At 45.5% G+C, this 18,418-nt stretch overlaps 1 protein-coding gene across 15 annotated transcripts in view; it reads right to left on the bottom strand.

Moving 5' to 3' along the window:
* Positions 1 to 18,418, bottom strand: part of KALRN (kalirin RhoGEF kinase) — a 692,774-nt gene that overhangs the window by 443,278 nt on the left and 231,078 nt on the right. For 14 of the 15 annotated variants that reach the window (XM_070370301.1, XM_070370325.1, XM_070370311.1 and 11 more), the window contains exons 4-5: positions 6,534 to 6,726; positions 2,017 to 2,529 (exon numbers count right to left, since the gene is read on the bottom strand). In XM_070370301.1, coding sequence (XP_070226402.1) covers positions 2,017 to 2,529; positions 6,534 to 6,726 — 706 coding nt within the window. Of the gene's footprint in view, positions 1 to 2,016; positions 2,530 to 6,533; positions 6,727 to 8,146; positions 8,185 to 18,418 lie in introns of those variants that run through there. The other variant, XM_070370331.1, reaches the window with a different exon arrangement.

Genomic DNA, 18,418 nt, shown 5'->3' with positions numbered 1-18,418 from the left:
GGCGTGCTGCGATTCATGGGGTTGCAAAGATTCGGACATGACTGAGCGACTGAACTGAACTGAACTGAAAGAAGTACCTAAGTTGCTATACTTTAAGAATTTTAATAACTGTACTTCAATAATTATTTTCCAACTGGCAGTGTGATCTTAGGGAAGCCACTGTACCTCTCTGAGCTTCCATTTCCTCCATATGAATTAAGAATAATAATACACCATACAATTCTGTGAGCATGAACTGTGAGGCAGCATTACTGCTTGGCTGCCTGGTACTAGGCTGACTCTAGGTCAGCCTTCTCTACCTGGGGGCTTCTGCGGTAAGGCACGTTATGCTGTTTTGTTTTGTAAATGGGCACTGTCTGGGCCCTTTTAGGCTTTCCATTTCCTGAACTTGAAGGATGCCGTGAAGTGCCTCAAACTCAAACACATCTAGGCAGACCCAAGTCCCCTACCTCCCTGAAACAGGCACCCAGGCCAGGATGCAAAGCAGATCTCCTACCTCAGAGCAGAAAAAATCTCAAGTAAAAATGAAATGCTCCAGACCTTTCCAACACTGGTCACAGAGGCCAAAACACATGGCTCTGGCTTTACAGAGTAGCTGGCTCCTGACCTGCTGTTTCTTCTCACTTGGATATGAGCAGGGGGTTCTGCAGTCCATGTGCTCCAAACCTCAGGCCCAGGCCAGGCCAGGGTCAGACTCAGGCTGCCTGGCCACTGGGTCAAGAGTCCTCAGAAAGGGCAGAGGAAACCTTGAAACTCCAAAAGTTGTGCAAGAAACTTCTATCTCTTCCAAACTCTGGATTAAATGATGTTTAAAAGTTCTGTTGTAGAAAGGGGTCATACACTCTTTTAAAATTATATGTATTGATTTTCATCTGATTATAAATTATAGAAGATTGAAAAGCACAGAAAACTTACACAGAGAGATTAAAATTAATCATAATCCTTGCCCCTGGAAATAAAAACTATTAATGGTGAATGTTTTTCCAGCTATACCTATATTGGCACACTTACTATATAAACTAGGATCATAATTATATAGTTTTGTATCTTGATTTCATCACTTAAAATACCTAGAGACATTTTCAATATAGGCTCTTAAAAGACACAAAACTATTATATCAGACACTGTCTGTAAGACTCACAGGTTACTGAGAGTCATGGTGTTCCTACTAGTGATATTATGTATTTAAATTTTATTCCCATAAAATTGATAAGAGAGCCCCTTTCACTCCTCTTAAAAGTATATGCAGCAGTCAACTCTCTTCTTTAGCTCAGAGAGCATCTAGAGAAGATATTTTGCATCCTTAGCAAAGAGGCACTATAGGGTATTTTCCTTTTTCACTTTTCTCTTTTTCACTGATAAGGGGAAAGCTTTGAAAATTTACTGCTGGAAAAAATATCTTGCTTGAGAAAATGTGCAGCAGTGAGGAAAAACCTCCAGAAATAAAGTGTTATGGCAGGAAGAGAGCCCTGGACTTCAAATGGAAGAGAGCTAGATTCCCATGTCAAGCTACTATTGTAGCCCCAAGATCAAAGAACACCCAACATCACCCACTCAAAGGGCCAAAGGACTGTATAGACTAAATGAGACTCTGTATGCAGAAGTGCTTTGTCAATAGTCAAGTATACTGCAGGGCAATAATCACTAAGTCATGTTGCGGCTGGTAATAGCATTGTTACTTCTGTTGCTCGGCCGGCTGGACCCATTCACAGCACGCCTCAAGAGGGGCAGTGTCCAACAGTGCAAAAGTGTGGAGTCTGCAGCCACGCTGCACCTCCTAGTTTGCCCAAGATATTTAGCTTCTCAGTTTCTTCATCTGTAAAATGGGATGATGATAACATACCTACCTCGTAGGACTCTTGACAGATTAAAATGGGTTAATTTACACACGGTGCACAGAACAGTACCTGATGCATAATAAACACTACACGAGGGGAGCTTTAAAAAGCTGGACTAGCAGTATCTGTGTGTGCCCCCACCCCAGCCCCACTCAGGTCTGGCCGGCACGCCCCTACCTTTTCAGCATCCTGCTCGAAGAGCCGCAGCTGGAAGCACTGGTCTAGCTTGAGCTTGCGCACATGCCACATCTGGTGCAGGTGCTGCCGGGTGGAGTGCAGCTTGTCCAACAGGCTGGTGATCTTGGGCACCAAGCTCTGGAAGTCGGCACTGCCCGGGATGCAGTTGCGCCCTGAGAAGCCGTCACTGCAGCGGATGCACTGCAGCAGTCGCTGCCCCTCCCGGTCCAGCTCCTCCACAGGCGCCTTCAGCACCTTCTTCTTCAGCTGTGTGTGTTCATCAATTAGCCGCCTCGAGCCCTCCACATCCACGGGGAACTCCTTCCGGGCCAGCATCTCCTGCAGGTCTTCAAGGCGTGAGAGCAGGTGTACGGCGCTGTTGAAGAACTCCTCCAGGGAGAGCCGCAGCTCGATCCACTCCTCGTGGTTGTAGTCCAGGGAGCCATCGAACTCCTCCGTCAGCTGGGAGGGGTCCACCAGCTTCGTGAGGCCCTCCACGGACACCATGCTTGTCTGGGATGGGCAGACACAGAGAGGGAGACTCAGTGACGCATGGGCAAGTCTGGGGAAGACCCCCAGGGGAGCCGTGGTCAGAAAAGAGAAAGTCAAGAGGAAAGGCCAAGATACGTCTAGAAAATGACCAGACCCTGCCTGGAAAAGGGCAAGTGGGAGAATGTGCAGCCTCCTGATCAGATGTCACAATCAGCCAAGGTCAGTAGTTTCAACAGACTAGCTGACTGGTTCAAAAAGTCTCTTTACCTGCCACCATTTGCCACTGAAGGAATGACTGTCTTTATGTCCCTACTGTCCTCATTTTCCTCTCCCCAAGTCCACCACAACAGGATGCTAGAAGCTGGGAGAATAGACTGAATCTAGTCCCAGGGGCCTAGTTCTCAATAGCTTTAAAACCCAGGATCCTATCCTCATGGGTGGATTAAACAATGAGGGTCAGTTTTGAGCTGCAAGGGTCTCAGAGTTGATCTTCCTGTATCTGTCCACGAGCAGATGCCCTTCTCTGGTGCAGAGAACAGACAGGGCTTGGGGACAGGGAGTCTGGGCCCCCCATTTTCTCTGAGCCCCCTACAAGCTCTTAGAGAGTAGAGTGCAGAAGGTTTGTCTCTGGGACGCAGAGCAGCAAGTGATGGCACAGGAAACCACTCTAATTTACCAAGAAAGATCTTTTCCTTCCTACAGGATTACCTGATTCTGTTTCCTGGAGAAGGAGAGGCAACTAGAGAATATCTAGATCCAAGGTCCAACCCTACAATTAACAATTGTGCAAATTAGGTAAACCAAGTTTGCAGAGCTTCTGTTCCTTCCACTGTATAATGGAGATAATAATGGGCTGTGTGTAAAGTGCCTAGGGCACAGAGTCAGCGCATGCTCAGACCCAGTTAGCGCTCACTGGGATAGCGCTCATCCTTTCTGAAGCCCTTAAATGCACATGCCCTTCTGTCTAGCTCATCTTTGAGCATCTCCTCCTCTTCTCCCGTTTCCCTCTATCTCCTTCCAAAGACATAGAAAGGGGCTCTGAAACTGGACTGCTCATCAGAGCCCCTTGGCAAGTTTACGAAAACACTGATGCTCAAATCCTTGTCCCTAGAAACCCTCATCTAGTTGGCCTGGACTGGAACTTGGGCATGGGTAGCTTTAAAAGCTCCTAATGTGCAACCCGGAGAAGGCAATGGCATCCCACTCCAGTACTCTTGCCTGGAAAATCCCATGGACGGAGGAGCCTGGTAGGCTGCAGTCCATGGGGTCGCTAAGAGTCGGACACAACTGAGAGACTTCACTTTCACTTTTCACTTTCATGCATTGGAGAAGGAAATGGCAACCCACTCCAGTGTTCTTGCCTGGAGAATCCCAGGGATGGGGGAGCCTGGTGGGCTGCCGTCTATGGCGTTGCTAAGAGTCAGACACGACTGAGCGACTTGACTTTCACTTTTCACTTTCATGCACTGGAGAAGGAAATGGAAACCCACTCCAGTGTTCTTGCCTGGAGAGTCCCAGGGACGGGGGAGCCTGGTGGGCTGCTGTCTCTAGGGTTGCACAGAGTTAGACATGACTGAAGCGACTTAGCAGCAGCAGCAGTGTGCAACCAGTGACACACCTCTGCAGATCCAAATCCCTGCTACTCAAAACGCAGCCCTGGAACCAGGAGCACTAGCACCACGTGGGAGCTTGTTAGAAATCCAGGATCTCAGGCCCCACCTAAACCTGCTGGGTCAGAATCTGCATCTAAGATCCCTAGGGACTCTGTGCATTAAATCCAAGAAGGCTTCTTTTAGAGCACTTTCCCCCTTTGAATTTGGCCCCAAGTTTACCACTTCCGGGAAGTCTCCCATGATTTCATTCACCAATTTTTCTTTAAGTATCTGCCATTGAAAATGCCAGGACTCTCATCTCTTAGCACTTATTGCCTCAGACTATACTAAGTACTGGAGAAGGCAATGGCACCCCACTCCAGTACTCTTGCCTGTCAAATCCCATGGACAGAGGAGCCTGGTAGGCTGCAGTCCATGGGGTTGCTAGGAGTCGGACCCGACTGAGCGACTTCACTTTCACTTTTCACTTTCATGCATTGGAGAAGGAAATGGCAACCCATTCCAGTGTTATTGCCTGGAGAATCCCAGGGATGGGGGAGCCTGGTGGGCTGCCGTCTCTGGGGTCGCACAGAGTTGGGCATGACTGAAGTGAATTAGCAGCAGCAGCATACTAAGTACCTCATCTGCTCTTTGTGAAACACTACTTTATAAGCATTCTTTCAAGTGGGAAGCTCCCAGCTCTCTCTCCTGTTCTTCATGGTTAAGGAGGTAAAGACCAGCTTTCTCAACTTGGGGTGAAGCAGGTGCAGGGAGATGGAAAATGCTGGGCAGCTGTGCTGAAGCACAAGTTTGAAGACTTGGAAAGATTGTTTCCAGTCATTTCAACTAATAAATTTATAAGCCTGTTGTCACTGCTTCTGTATATAAACAAACCCAAAATACACAAAGCATTTATTTCCCTACAGGACTCCTAGTGCTGGGGAAGATGAGAGTTAACTGTTTTTATACCAAGTTGAATTTCTCATATTATTTACATAGAGAACTGCCTCTCAGCTGGTCTCATTGCTGTGCTCAAATTGCAGCCTACTGGGGCCACCCCCCCTCCACACACACACACACACACACACACACACACACACACACACACAGGTGCTCCCGGCCCCTAGGGCCAAGCCTCTGGAATGGGAAGTTACTGATAGATTAAGGGCAGCTCTGCTTTCCAACATGAACACATACTGTACTCAGGGTTCATCCTCTTGCAGATGAGGGCAAAGTTCCCAGAAAGGGGGAACAGCTCGGATTTGGCTGGAACAAAGATTCCTAAATCATTGCTTTAATATGTTGTCATTAAAGGCTCTCAGGGGACTCATATGGCCTCTAGAAAAATCTAGTTAAAAAACAACATGTTTTCTGAGTGTAAAAGTAATACAAAATTCTCAAAAGAAAGTAGAAAAACATGAAAATCAAATCACTCATCCAGCCACCTCAAATAGAGCACTGTTACCATTTTCATGTATTTCTCAGTCTTCCTCTCCATATACTATACACTTAAAACCAATGGCATTGAAACATGTGTAATATCATGTATGAAACGAGTCACCAGTCCAGGTTCGATGCACAATACTGGATGCTTGGGGCTGGTGCACTGGGACGACCCAGAGGGATGGTACAGGGAGGGAGGAGGGAGGAGGGTTCAGGATGGGGAACACGTGTATACCTGTGGCAGATTCATGTTGATATATGGCAAAACCAATACAATATTGTAAAGTTAAAAAAGAAAAAGAATTAGATTAGACTATTAGATAATTTAAAAAAAATAAATTATATTGCTAATACTGTCTTATAACTTGTTTTTAGAAAAACAATATATCATGCACATTTTTCAATGACACTATTGTTCTAAATATGATTTTAATGGCCTCATAGTACTTGTGTATTAATGTAGCCATAATTAATGGATATTTAGGATACAAACTATACATATGTTTGTATATATATGTATATGTGTAAATATGTGTGTATACATATGTATGTATATTACTGCAAAAAACAATGTGATGAATATCCCTGTAGACATTTGTTTGTTTATAATTATTAGTTATTCACCTTTTTTTTAAAAATTTTTATATTAAGAACATTTTCCTAGAAGGAGAATTAAAAGATCAGTAGATATAAACTCTTTTTAAGGCATCTGACCCAAATTACAAGGTTGCCCCCAGAAACAATTCCTCTGACTTCCACTCACCAGTAGACACAGGACTGCTTAAAGACTCTGTGCCCTTGGGACAATCTCGTGAGCCACTCCTCCCTTCTGAGAATCTCACTGGAAAGGCCACAGTGACCCAGGAATCCTGAATTATCAGCCAGTCCCTGACATGTTGGGGATTTTAGGGTGGTGGAGAAGGGCAGGTGAGAAATGGGTGGGTGGCAGAAAGGGGAGGAAACAGGAGCTAAGAGAGAGGTCGGCCTCACCTCAAAGATGAACTTGGAGCTGCCAAAGTTGGTCTTCTGTTTCTGCCAGAAGTTGTCGGGTTTGATGATGAGGGCCACATGGATCTCAGCGGGAAAGGCTTCTTGCAGCGTCTTGAGGAGGGGCTTGATGAGGTCCCACTTGGACCCCCGCATGTCGATGATGACGGTGAAGCCACGTTTGCACACGTCCTCGCTGTGGGGAGGTCAGAGGGCAGGCATGGTCACTCTGGGCTGCTGCGACTTTGCAGTACACAGTCGAAAAGCATCTGGAAACCTGCATTCCTCTTAATCTGGACCAACCTTCCAACTTCACACCAGGTCTCCTGGCTGTCTTCCAATGTAACTCAAAATGTACTGCCTCAGAAAACCTTTTGCGATTAACCTCATTTGACCAAGGGCATCTGGCTTCTCCCAGCACTTAGCAAATAACTCAGCCTTCCCTGTAGTCAACTGCACTTGTTGGGACGTTTATGGTTTCAGCATTCACTATTGTGTTAGAGTTTGTTTTAATTCTTGTCTCCCTCTCTTGCTTCTGGGATGAATCATCTTTTCTCCATTTGAATGCTGTACAAGCTCTCTAAAGACAGGGATGCTGCTGCCCTTGGATCTGAAATGGAAAGTCCTCGGCATGAGTGCTATCCTTCCCCAGGCCCACATCAATGGTAGCCACTGGAATGCTTTACCACTGAACCGAACCTGGGCCAAAGAATCTTTTTCAAAAAAAGGGATCTAGGCTGATTCTATCAATTGATTAGAGATGGTACACAAGGTATTGATAACACCACTGTATTTAAGACGTATTACTTGTAGTTCAAATTGTATGTCAATTTTGACAAATTGTTGGGTAATGCCAATTACTCTTAAATGGCCAAGGGTGGGACTGATTAGAACAGTGGATGTGGTCCCATAGTCTCACACACTTCCATTACAAGAGTCGGGTATAAAAAGGCACATTTCAGGAAGTTAAGTAAGGGGAACTACTCTTGAAATTAACGCAAGATGAAATGACAGTGACCAACTTGAAAACTGAAAACTAATCAGAGTAAGTGAATTAGTATGATGCTACAAACTTATTTAAACACTTGGACTTTATAACACCTAATAATTTAAAGAAAAAAGAAAGTCAAAACGGTTATAACATCTCAGTTTGGAATAAATTCTATGTTTTGGTAGTTAGGGGGCTTTTCTTGCTTTATTCAATCTGCATATTTATTTTCTAACTCAAAACAGACTTTGGTTAATTCACATGTTTGTATAAATACTGGTGTAACATTTCCTTAGGGTGCTTGTCTTAATTTTCTATTACCCAGACTGTACTCCGGAGAAGGCAATGGCAACCCACTCCAGTACTCTTGCCTGGACAATCCCATGGATGGAGGGGCCTGGTGGGCTGCAGTCTATGGGTCACTAGGAGTCGGACACGACTGAGCGACTTCACTTTATTTTTTCACTTTCATGCATTGGAGAAGGCAATGACAACCCACTCCAGTGTTCTTGCCTGGAGAATCTCAGGGACGGGGGAGCCTGGTGGGCTGCCATCTCTGGGGTCGCACAGAGTCAGACACGACTGAACCGACTTAGCAGCAGTAGCAGCAGCAGCAGACTGTACTCACTTAAAGCCCTGTGCATGTTGCATGCTCCACAGTCATGTACCACCAGCTACCAATCACTTATTGCTACTGGAGGTAAGGCTACAACTGGAGGATTTAGCCTACAAATGGAAACAAAATTCTGTTTCAGGCTTCACTCTCGAATCTCAACCAGTGATAAACTTGTCAGACTTTTGAAGAGACCACAGCTCTTGCAATTGTGTGAATGTCTCAAGCATAAGGCAGCTTATCGGGCCTCCCAGTTATACAGGAAACTCCCCAGGCAGGACAGACACTCTTTCTATTTCTTCCTGTTGACACAAAGGATTAGACTCAGCAAGGAATAAGGTTGAGCCTTCTGTTTCTCCGCAAATCCTATATCCCAAAGGAAAGCAGTTACTTCTCCTACTCTGACATTTACTGAGTCAGTAAGTGGCCAGCGTAATTCTATATTATTGTATGAAAGCAATGTACCTTTTACTTAAATTGCAGAATTTCTTTCCCATTGTAAGAAAATACCTGCTAATCATAGAAAAGTTAAAATATTCAGAGATCTGTATGAGAGATACTAATGATAGGGATGTATAATACTCAGGCCTATTTCCTTCCAGCCTTTTTTGTGCATGTAATTTTCATACCCTATAGTGTTCTACCTTTCACTGTAACACAGAATTTTTCTCATGTCTCAGATTTTTTTGAAATGGTTACATTTAATGGCTTCCCTGGTGGCTCAGAGGTTAAAGCGTCTGCCTGCAGTGTGGGAGACCAGGATTCGATCCCTGGGTTGGAAAGATCCCCTGGAGAAGTAAATGGCAACCCACTCCAGTATCCTTGCCTGGAGAATCTCATGGATGGAGGAGCCTGATGGGCTACAGTCCATGGGGTTGCAAAGAGTTGGACATGACTGAGCGACTTCACTTCACTTGTAGCTCAGTCAGTAAAGAATCTGCCTGTAGTATAGGAGACCTGGGTTTGATCCCTGGGTTGGGAAGATCCCCTGGAGAAGGAAATGACAACCCACTCCAGTATCCTTGCCTGGAAAATCTCATGGACACAGGAGCCTGGTGGGCTGCAGTCCATGGGGTTGCAAAGAGTTGGGCACAACTGAGTGACTAATACTTACTTACTTAATGACACAAAATCCATCTTGTAACTACACCATAGTTTATTTAATCATTCTCATTACAGCTTTACAGACGGGCACATCAATTTACATGTATACCAGCAAAGCATAAGTGTACCCCCTGCCCCGACTACTGTATCCTCATCAGCACTGATTATTGAATTTTTTAAATCTTTGCCAATTTTCTAAGAAAAATATTGTATTACATTTATATTGGCATTTCTTTGCTTACTGGCTATAGCTTATTGACCTATAAGAATTTCTTCTGTGACTTACCTGATCATTTCTTTTAACTATTTTTCTATTTCAGTTTAATGGCATTTCTTATTGAGCTTAGCTTCATTTGCAAATGGAAGTCACTTGGTCTTGTCTGACTCTTTGCAACCCCATGGATTATACAGTCCATGGAATTCTCCAGGCAAGAATACTGGAGTGGGTAGAAGTTCCCTTCTCCAGGAGATCTTCCCAACCCAGGAATTGAACCGGGGTCTCCTGCATTGCAGGCAGATTCTTTACCAGCTGAGCTACCAGGGAAGCCCTAGTCTGATTCACATTTGCTGCATGCCCACTTAGGCCAGGCATTGCACAGTAATAGGGGGTCTTTCCTTCTCTTAGAGATGACTGACTTCCTTGTTTACCAGCTCCTCAGGCCCCGTTGCTGTTACCATAATTATGTAGACATGAGAAAACCCCATCCCTAACAACAAAGAGTCAGTGTTGCTACCAAGAGCTGGAGTTTGACTGTCCCAGATCTCAATGTGGTCATCAGTAACAGCTCACACACTGTTAACGAATAATTTCTGACAACTAAAAGAGAAATCAGGTACTAATATTCTCTAGGAAGTTCTCACTAGCTCAGGAGATGGAGAAAGAGGTCCAGAGGCTGAATGCTGAGAGATAACCTAATTGGGCTTCCCTGGTGGCTCAGACTGAAAGGAATCTGCCTGCAATGTGGGAGACCTGGGTTCAATCCCTGGGACGGGAAGATCCCCCGGAGAAGGAAATGGCAACCCACTCCAGTATTCTTGCCTGGAGAATCCCACGGACAGAGGAGCCTGGTGGGCTACAGTTCATGGGGTCACAAAGAGTTGGACATGACTGAGCAACTAACAATTTCACTTTCAACCTAATTGGCATCTCTCTGTGAAAATAGCTAATCTACCAAAGTGCTTTCTCTGTGTGATTTGAATCAAAAAGCATAGCCAGGGGAGGGTAAGGAACTTTTTATCATGTGCTTGTTGTGCCACGGACTGTGGTTAGACACTTAACCCATGTTATTTCATTTTGTCCTCACAATGACCTATAAACTTGGCGTGGTTATCATCATATAAGAGATGATGTCACGGAGGCAGAGGATGTGCCTAAGGTTACGTGACTGGTAGGTGCCCAGCACAGAATCCAAACCAAGACCACTGACTCCAAAGTCCACACTCAGGTTACCACATCAGATCACACCTACCAGTGCACTACGTGTGGTGCTTTTGTGACTGGGTGTGGAATGAAGGGTCAGTGATGAGGGGACCAGATTAGGAGACGGGGGAAATTAGGGCAAGGAATCCAAGTGTATGGCTTCATTCTACAGTCTTCAAAAATCACGAAAGCACAGAAGCAAAAGATCATGGCAAATTCAGAAAGTTCAAGTAATTCACTTTGGTTTAGGCACAGGGGTAAGAGACAGCGTGGTGAGACAGCGTGGTCCGAGTGCCTCAGAGAGCCCTATTCAGGCTCTGACCCTCCTTTTCCACACCCTCCCCCCAGAGAATAAGGAGACTTGCCACAGAGAGTCCAGGCTGCCCCTACCCTTTTCTAGACCAAATTCCTTGTCCCTGACATCCTAAAATTTTCAGCTCAAAGGGCCCTTAACCTACTTCCTGAGCTCATATGTGCCTCTCTCCTAGGTTCCATCCCCAGGGGGTAAAGAACACTACCAGTGTGAGCACCTTGGTCTGAGGGGTGGCAAAGAGCTGCTATTTTCAAAGATGTGGCTAAAACATGGATGTGTCAGCCAGGGCGTCCACATGCATGTAGGGGGCCCTTCCACAATCAAAGACAGACCTAGGAGGTAGGCAGAGAAGGGGGGCAGAGCATGGAACACAGAGAAGTCTAACAAATATGAATCTGAAGTTAGCCTCCTAGGTTGCTATGAAAATATGTTTTGTCAAGGTGGAAGGGTAGAACACATTTTTTTCTAACAGTTCATTAACTTGCTATATTAATTTTCAATATTTAGACACAGGGTATGTAGGTTTCCATTTGTACTCCTGCCCCACCTAGCATTGCAATGTTAGAAGCAGGTCTCAAATTCAGAAGCAACTTGTACCACGGCAGGAGTGCTGCATTTATCCCTAAGGGCAATGAGGGACAGAACATGATCAGGTGATTTGGGAAGATTACCCCTCCAGGTGTGCAGAGGGAGAATAAATTGGGGTCAGCCAGACAGAGTAGGAGAGCAAAAGCAGCAGAAGCAAAGAGACCACCTCCCTAGGACTAAAATGTGTCCTAAATGAAGCCTTCCTTGGGCTACCTGATTTAAAGCTGCAGCTGTCCCCTACCACTCCCTACATCCCTTCCCTGATTTATAGTCTCCTTAGTGTTCTTGCCTGGAAAATCGCAGGGACGGGGGAGCCTGGTGGGCTGCCGTCTATGGGGTCGCACAGAGTCGGACACGACTGAAGCGACTTAGCAGCAGCAGCAGTAGTACTCATTAACCAGTGATTTGGTGGCAAAGACAGTAAAGAATTTGCCTGCAGTGAGGGAGATGTAGGTTCAATCCCTGGGTCAGAAAGATCTCCTGGAGAAGGAAATGGCAACTCACTCTAGTATTCTTGTCTGGAGAATTCCATGGAGAGAGGAATCTGGTTACCATCTGGAGTGTGTATTTTACTTATTCATTTTTACTGTCCATTTTCCCCTCAATGGAAAGTAACCTCAATGAGGGAAGGGCTGTTTGTGTTGACTTCACTGCTAGATTCCCTGTGCCTACAGCACCTGGGGCAGGCTAAGACTCAACATATTGAGGAAGGAGGGTAGCAGGTAAGGGTATGATAGAATCTAGAGCCAACACACCTTGGTCAAAATCCCAGCTCCATCATCTACCTGTTGAGGAAACTTAGGCAAGTACCTTTAAACCTCTACATCTCAGTTCCTTCACTATAAACTGTGAATAATAGTAACTACATTACAGAGTTATTTTAGAGATTAGGTTTGTGAAGATACATAAAGCACTTACGGTGGTGCTGGGCACATATCCCTACTATGCAAGTCTAAGCTTCTGGGGGAGACACTGTTGGTGTCCCACCCAGGGCAATTCTGTTGATCTTTGTGCCCAGTCCCCAGCCCATAAGTGTTGCGGCAATCAGCTTATGCCTGAGACCATCTCAGGAGACTTGCCTTTGACTGATGGGTGCACTTTTCCAAAAGACATGTGGCAGTTATACCCCTATCCCAATGGGGCCAGTGCTTCTCTTATACAGAGGTGCCTTTCACTCAAGGCAGGGTATCTCTTAAGTGTGACTTATACTCCAGAGCCTTCTCTCTCCCCTGAGTGTCACCACTGGACTTCATCTTTGCTCAGTCCTGCTCCTTCCTACTCTGTACCTCCAACTCCTTTACAATTTTTTTCCTGAAGAGAATGCCCTTTAATAGACAATTTCTGTCTGAGTCCCTGTCTCAAGAAACAGTCACACATACATCAATTTCATAAATATATGACATTCTGAAGGCAATCTGAGGTATAGTCTTGAGATTAAAAGAGAAATATGAGTTGCAAATTTTGACTTGGGAGTCATACCATGCCTGGCACATAGTAGGTGTTCAATAACATTTGCTAAATGAATAAATCCATAAACATTGGCAGCAGATATGCACAGAAGTGGGTGACATCACCCAATGAAGACAAGTAAGATGAAAAAAGGGCTCCCTGATAGTTCAGTTGGTAAAGAATCTGCCTGCAATGCAGGAGACCCTAGTTAGATTTCTGGGTCGGGAAGAGCCGCTGGAGAAGGGATAGGCTACCCACTCCAGTATTCTTAGGCTGCTGCTGCTAAGTCCCTTCAGTCGTGTCTGACTCTGTGTGACCCCATAGATGGCAGCCCACCAGGCTCCCCGTCCCTGGGATTCTCCAGGCAAGAACACTGGAGTGGGTTGCCATTTCCTTCTCCAATACATTCAAGTAAAAAGTGAAAGTGAAGTCGCTCAGTCGTGTCCGACTCTTAGCGACCCCATGGACTGCAGCCTACCAGGCTCCTCTGTCCATGGGATTTTCCAGGCAAGAGTACTGGAGTGGGGTGCCATTGCCTTCTCCGATTCTTAGGCTACCCACTCCAGTATTCTTGGGCTTCCCTTGTGGCTCAGCTGGTAAAGAATCTGCCTGCAATGTGGAAGACCTGGGTTTTATCCCTGGGTTGGGAAGATTCCCTGGAGAAGGGAAAGGCTATCCATTCCAATATTCTGGAGAATTCCATGGACTGTACAGTATAGTCCATGGGGTCTCAAAGAATTGGACACGACTGAGCAACTTTCACTTTTAAGATGAAAAAACCGGCTTCTGAGTCTAGGATAGAACTGATGTGAATATCAATTTTAAGAGATAGGAGAAGAAAGTAGCTGAAGAACAAATACAAAGAGGTAAGATAAAACTGGGAGAGCAGTGAAGTCAAGAAAATCAGGGAGGAGAGGACTTCAAGGAGGAACTACAGCATCAAGTGCTCCAGAGAGGTAGGTCTTAGCTGAGATGAGAACTACTGCATTTAGCAGCTACAAGGCCTTAGTCCAGTTGGTCAGCGCAATGTCACTGGGCACTGGGGCAGGAACTGGGTGGGGCAGGAAAGCAGCCTTCCTAATTGGTCTCTGAGATGATGGGAGAAAAGTTCAAGGTCATCAGAGACAGGATTTGGTGCACGTACTCCAGAAACCAGCCGAGTTCACACTGCTCTTTGGCTATGTCCAACCCCACAGAGGCCACCAGGCTGCCTCTTCCTCAAGCCTGCATACCCCCAGACCTCCCTTCCTCTCACTCAGTGTGCTCACATGGGGAGAGCTGCAGCAAGACAATTTACACTGGAACATAACTAGCAGGTGGTCATCCTTTTCCCTTTAGGATATTTACCTTTTCAGTGATATTTCTTGGCCCAAATTTAATCTTCAGGGGAAGAATCTGCATTGTGTATCGTGAGGATGGGAGCACAGAAGGTGAAGTTTGGAGCAGTGGGCCTTCAGATCCCACTAAGTAGGGGGAAGGAGACTGAGTGACCCTTCCCATCTCTCATACCCTCTGCTTTAGAGGTAGAGTGCAGTCACTGCCCTACTCCCCCTGCCCTGCTAATTTCCCATATGGCACTTGAGACCTGGGCCCTGTTGGCCAGCTTCTCATCCTTTGCAATAAATTACAGTTCCTTCCAACTGAGCTGTGAACTGTTTCATGGACTCTCAGGGGCTCTCAGGACATAATGTATACTGAATGACAGGATGATTGATCAGATAGTTCTTGTACTCAGTTCTACACCATCTACTCTTTTGTTCTTATGTGTCACTGGGGCTGTTTTCACTCAGCAAGCCCATGCTACCTCAAAACGGCATTTGCACCACTTTATGGCAATGCTTTTCAAACTTTACTGACTTTCATCATCACCTAAGACCCTAATTTAAAATGATGAATTCAGGAGCTTCCTTTGTGGTCCAGTGGTTAGGAGTCTGCCTTGCAATGCAGGGGACATCAATTTAATCCTTGGTCCAGGAAGATTCCACATGCCACAGGGAGCTAAGCCTGTGAACCACAACTACTGAGCCCATGTGCCACAATTACTGAAGCCAGACTGCCTAGAGTCTGTGCTCTGAAGAAGCCACTTCAATGAGAAGCCCACACACCACAACTACAAAGTAGCCCCTGCTTGCTGCAACTAGAGAAAGCCCCTGTGCAGCAAGGAGACTCAGTGAAATCAAAACACAAATAATTTTTTTAATTTAAAAAAAAATAATGATTTCAGTGACCCTTTTCAGATACTTTGATGAAAATCAGTCTGGGATGAGCTCCAGGAATCTCCTAGGTGATCCAAGGACAACACCTAGACTCTCTTAGGCGTGGTTTGTGCGAGTTTAATGATGTGCACTTTGTCTACAATAGATGAGGCCTGGCGTTAATAAACAGGTGATAGAATGCAACTCCACAGTCTGAATGTTGTTTGCAGGGAGGATGGACAGCTGTGCTATATAGAAGTTGGTCAAAAATGTTAGTGAGTTTCTCTCTTCATAGCCTTATGCTCTCTTGAAGGGAGTTATTTATTGCAAGCCCAGGTATATAAGCCTTCACAATGAGAGACTAGTCATGAAGGGGCTTCATAAATAATACAGTGTCATATAACTATATTTTTCATTAATTTTTTAATCTAACAAATATTTATTGAGCACTTACTCTGTGGCTGGCCCAGTGCTAGGCACTAGGGATATAAATGTGGATAAGACAGAAACATGAAGGTTACATTCTGGGGCGAGAGATGGACACAAGACAGTGGCTAGATCAATAGAACAAAAGCAAATTGTGATAAGTCTTAACAACTTATCAGGTGGCCAGAACAGGCCACTATGAGGAGCTGACATTTAAACAGTGGCCAAAACTATAAGAAGGAGATAGTTAAGGGAATGTTGTAAAAAGAATAATGTAGGCAGAGGAAACAGCCTGAGCAAAGGTCCTGAGGTGGAAAAGAGCCTGTGTGCTGGCTGATCCTTCACTATGGGGAGGAAACAGGGGAAGTGAAGTTCATAAGGAAGCGGGAGACCAGCAGCCAGAACTGGCTGTAAATATTGAGGAGCTCCAAACTCTAACCTGGAGAGAAATATAAACTGAGAGCCAAACTTGGGGCAGCTTTTTTTTTTTTAAATTAAAGTGGGACAGACACATAGATTGTTAATTATTATTAATCTACATGTATGTTCATGAGAATCTATGTCTGCTAAGTGTTTTAAATGCATTATCTAATTTATTCCTCACGTGAAACTCACAAGTAGCTTCTATTATTATCTCACCCTATAGTTAAAGGACTAAGGCCCAGAGAGGCTGAGTAACTTGCTAAAGTCATCAGGAAAAAGTAAAATCATATTTGAATCTAGTCTGATTGCAGTATCTGTCGTGCTGCCTTGCCTCAGAGAGAAACAGAACACTTGAACCTGAAGAAACGTTAGTGCTTACCCTGCTGATCCTTCATTTCAGAGCTAAGGGCAGCAAATTCCAGAGGAGGGATGCGATTTGTTCAGAGTCACACAGTTGGGTGGATGTTTTGTATATTTAGCTTCCCTGGTGGCTCAGGTGATAAAAGCATCTGCTTGCAATGCAGGAGACACGGGTTCAATCCCTGGGTCAGGAAGATCCCCTGGAGAAGGAAATGGCAACCCACTCCAGTTCTCTTGCCTGAAAAAGTCCATGGATGGAGGAGTCTCGTAGGCTATAGTCCATGGGGTCGCAAAGAGTCGGACACGACTGAGCGATTTCACTTCACTTTGTATATTTGAACCAGACATCCAGTTGTCAATCTGCCCATTCCATGTCTTCTATTAAGCCACAAGAAGTTTGGAAAGGAGACATCAAGTAATCTGGTTTGCAGGGCCAGGATATCCTATTTTGAGCATCAAAGTTCCTTCCCTGGGAATGAGGACTCTGCTGTTTATGGTTCCACTGAGCTCTGGCAGTAGAGAGATAGCCTGATCCCCTGTGCCCCAGCTTCTGTGGTGCCAACTGAGATTTACCCCATATATATGAGTGCCTGACAGATTCTCACTTGGAATAGCTACTGGAATAAATGTAACAATGACCCATCCTGGTGGCAGGTGGGGGAGCAGAGATCAGCAATGAGTACCACTCCAGTGGAACAGGTGAGGAGGCCTCAAGGGCTTCTGCTTAGTGTGTGCTGATGGGAGCTGCTCAGGTGCTGTTAATTGTGGGGTACAGGGTGTGTCTGAATCCTAGTGTGGGGACCTGGGAAGGCCCAGAGCTTGGGCTATGATGGAGCAGAAGTAGATTTCAAATCAGACGTATTCACTGAGTAGTCCAGGGAAGGAGACAAACTGAACACTGGGGTAGAGGGCTGGACTGGTCACTGAGGAGGGAGTGAGGGACAGGACGGCCAAGACAGATGGGAGGACTTCCTGTCTCACAGGGCAGCAGGGCCCTACCACAACACAGCTCTGGCCCCACAGGAGCAAGCAGGACCCACAACGCAGGATGATCTGGAGGGATGATGAAGTCTTACCACGGTGCACGGACAGTTCACAGCGAGCAACAGAAACCAGCAAAGTGTGGAATGAAGGGTATCCCCAAGAAATCTCCCACTTCACACTTTCCTTAGAACTACACTCTACCCATGTCTCCCTGACATCATTTCAAGCTGAATTTCTCCATTCAGAATTTGAGCATCAAAAAAGGTCCTTGGAGTTCTGAGAAGAAAACCATGCCCTGACCCATTTGTGTCTGAGTTCTCAAGCCATTCCCAGGCCATGGAGAGTCCGCGGCTATGGGATCCCGATTTTGTTTCGCTCATTTTGTCTATCACGCTGATCTGTGTTAACCTGTTTTCTGCTCTTTGGTGCTATTCTAATAGCAGCTTTCTGCTGATTGCCCCAAACCACACCACACCCACTTTCTTAAACAACCAGAAATCAGCAGGTGTTAAAGAGAAGTGTTAAAGACACATTAGCACCTGCTTTAAGCTTTCTAAATGGTATAATCAGAACCAAAAAGAACATTGGAGGAGGCAGTGCCTTACAGAGCAATGAGCCACTCGAGAGAATATCCTGTAGTGAGTAGGAGATCAGTCACACAGACAGTTCTCAAACTCAGCCTGCACAGCATGAAGGGTCCTGTTGGCTGTGTGTGAAAAGGAGAGGAGAAGCTCAGAGAGGGGGAGGGCTCCCGTGCTTGTCCTGTACCTCTTGGCAGACTCAGGGGTGTCTGTCCACTATCAGCTGGCTTTTATAAGGTGATTCATCTACCATCAAATCCTTACCAGGATCCATGTTAATCCATCCAGAGGGTTTTTTTTTTTCCTTCTATGTTTGTTTCTTTAAAAAAAAAATTATTTATTGTTAGCTGTCCCTGGTCTTCGCTGCTGCACAGCACTTTTTTCTCTAGTTGCTGTGAATAGGGGCTACTCTCTAGTTGGTGCATGGGCTTCTCATTGTGGTGG

The sequence above is a fragment of the Bos mutus genome, chromosome 1, assembly GCF_027580195.1.
Source record: "Bos mutus isolate GX-2022 chromosome 1, NWIPB_WYAK_1.1, whole genome shotgun sequence".
NCBI classification, from domain to species: Eukaryota; Metazoa; Chordata; class Mammalia; order Artiodactyla; family Bovidae; genus Bos; species Bos mutus.
This window is presented reverse-complemented; position numbering and strand designations above follow the sequence as displayed.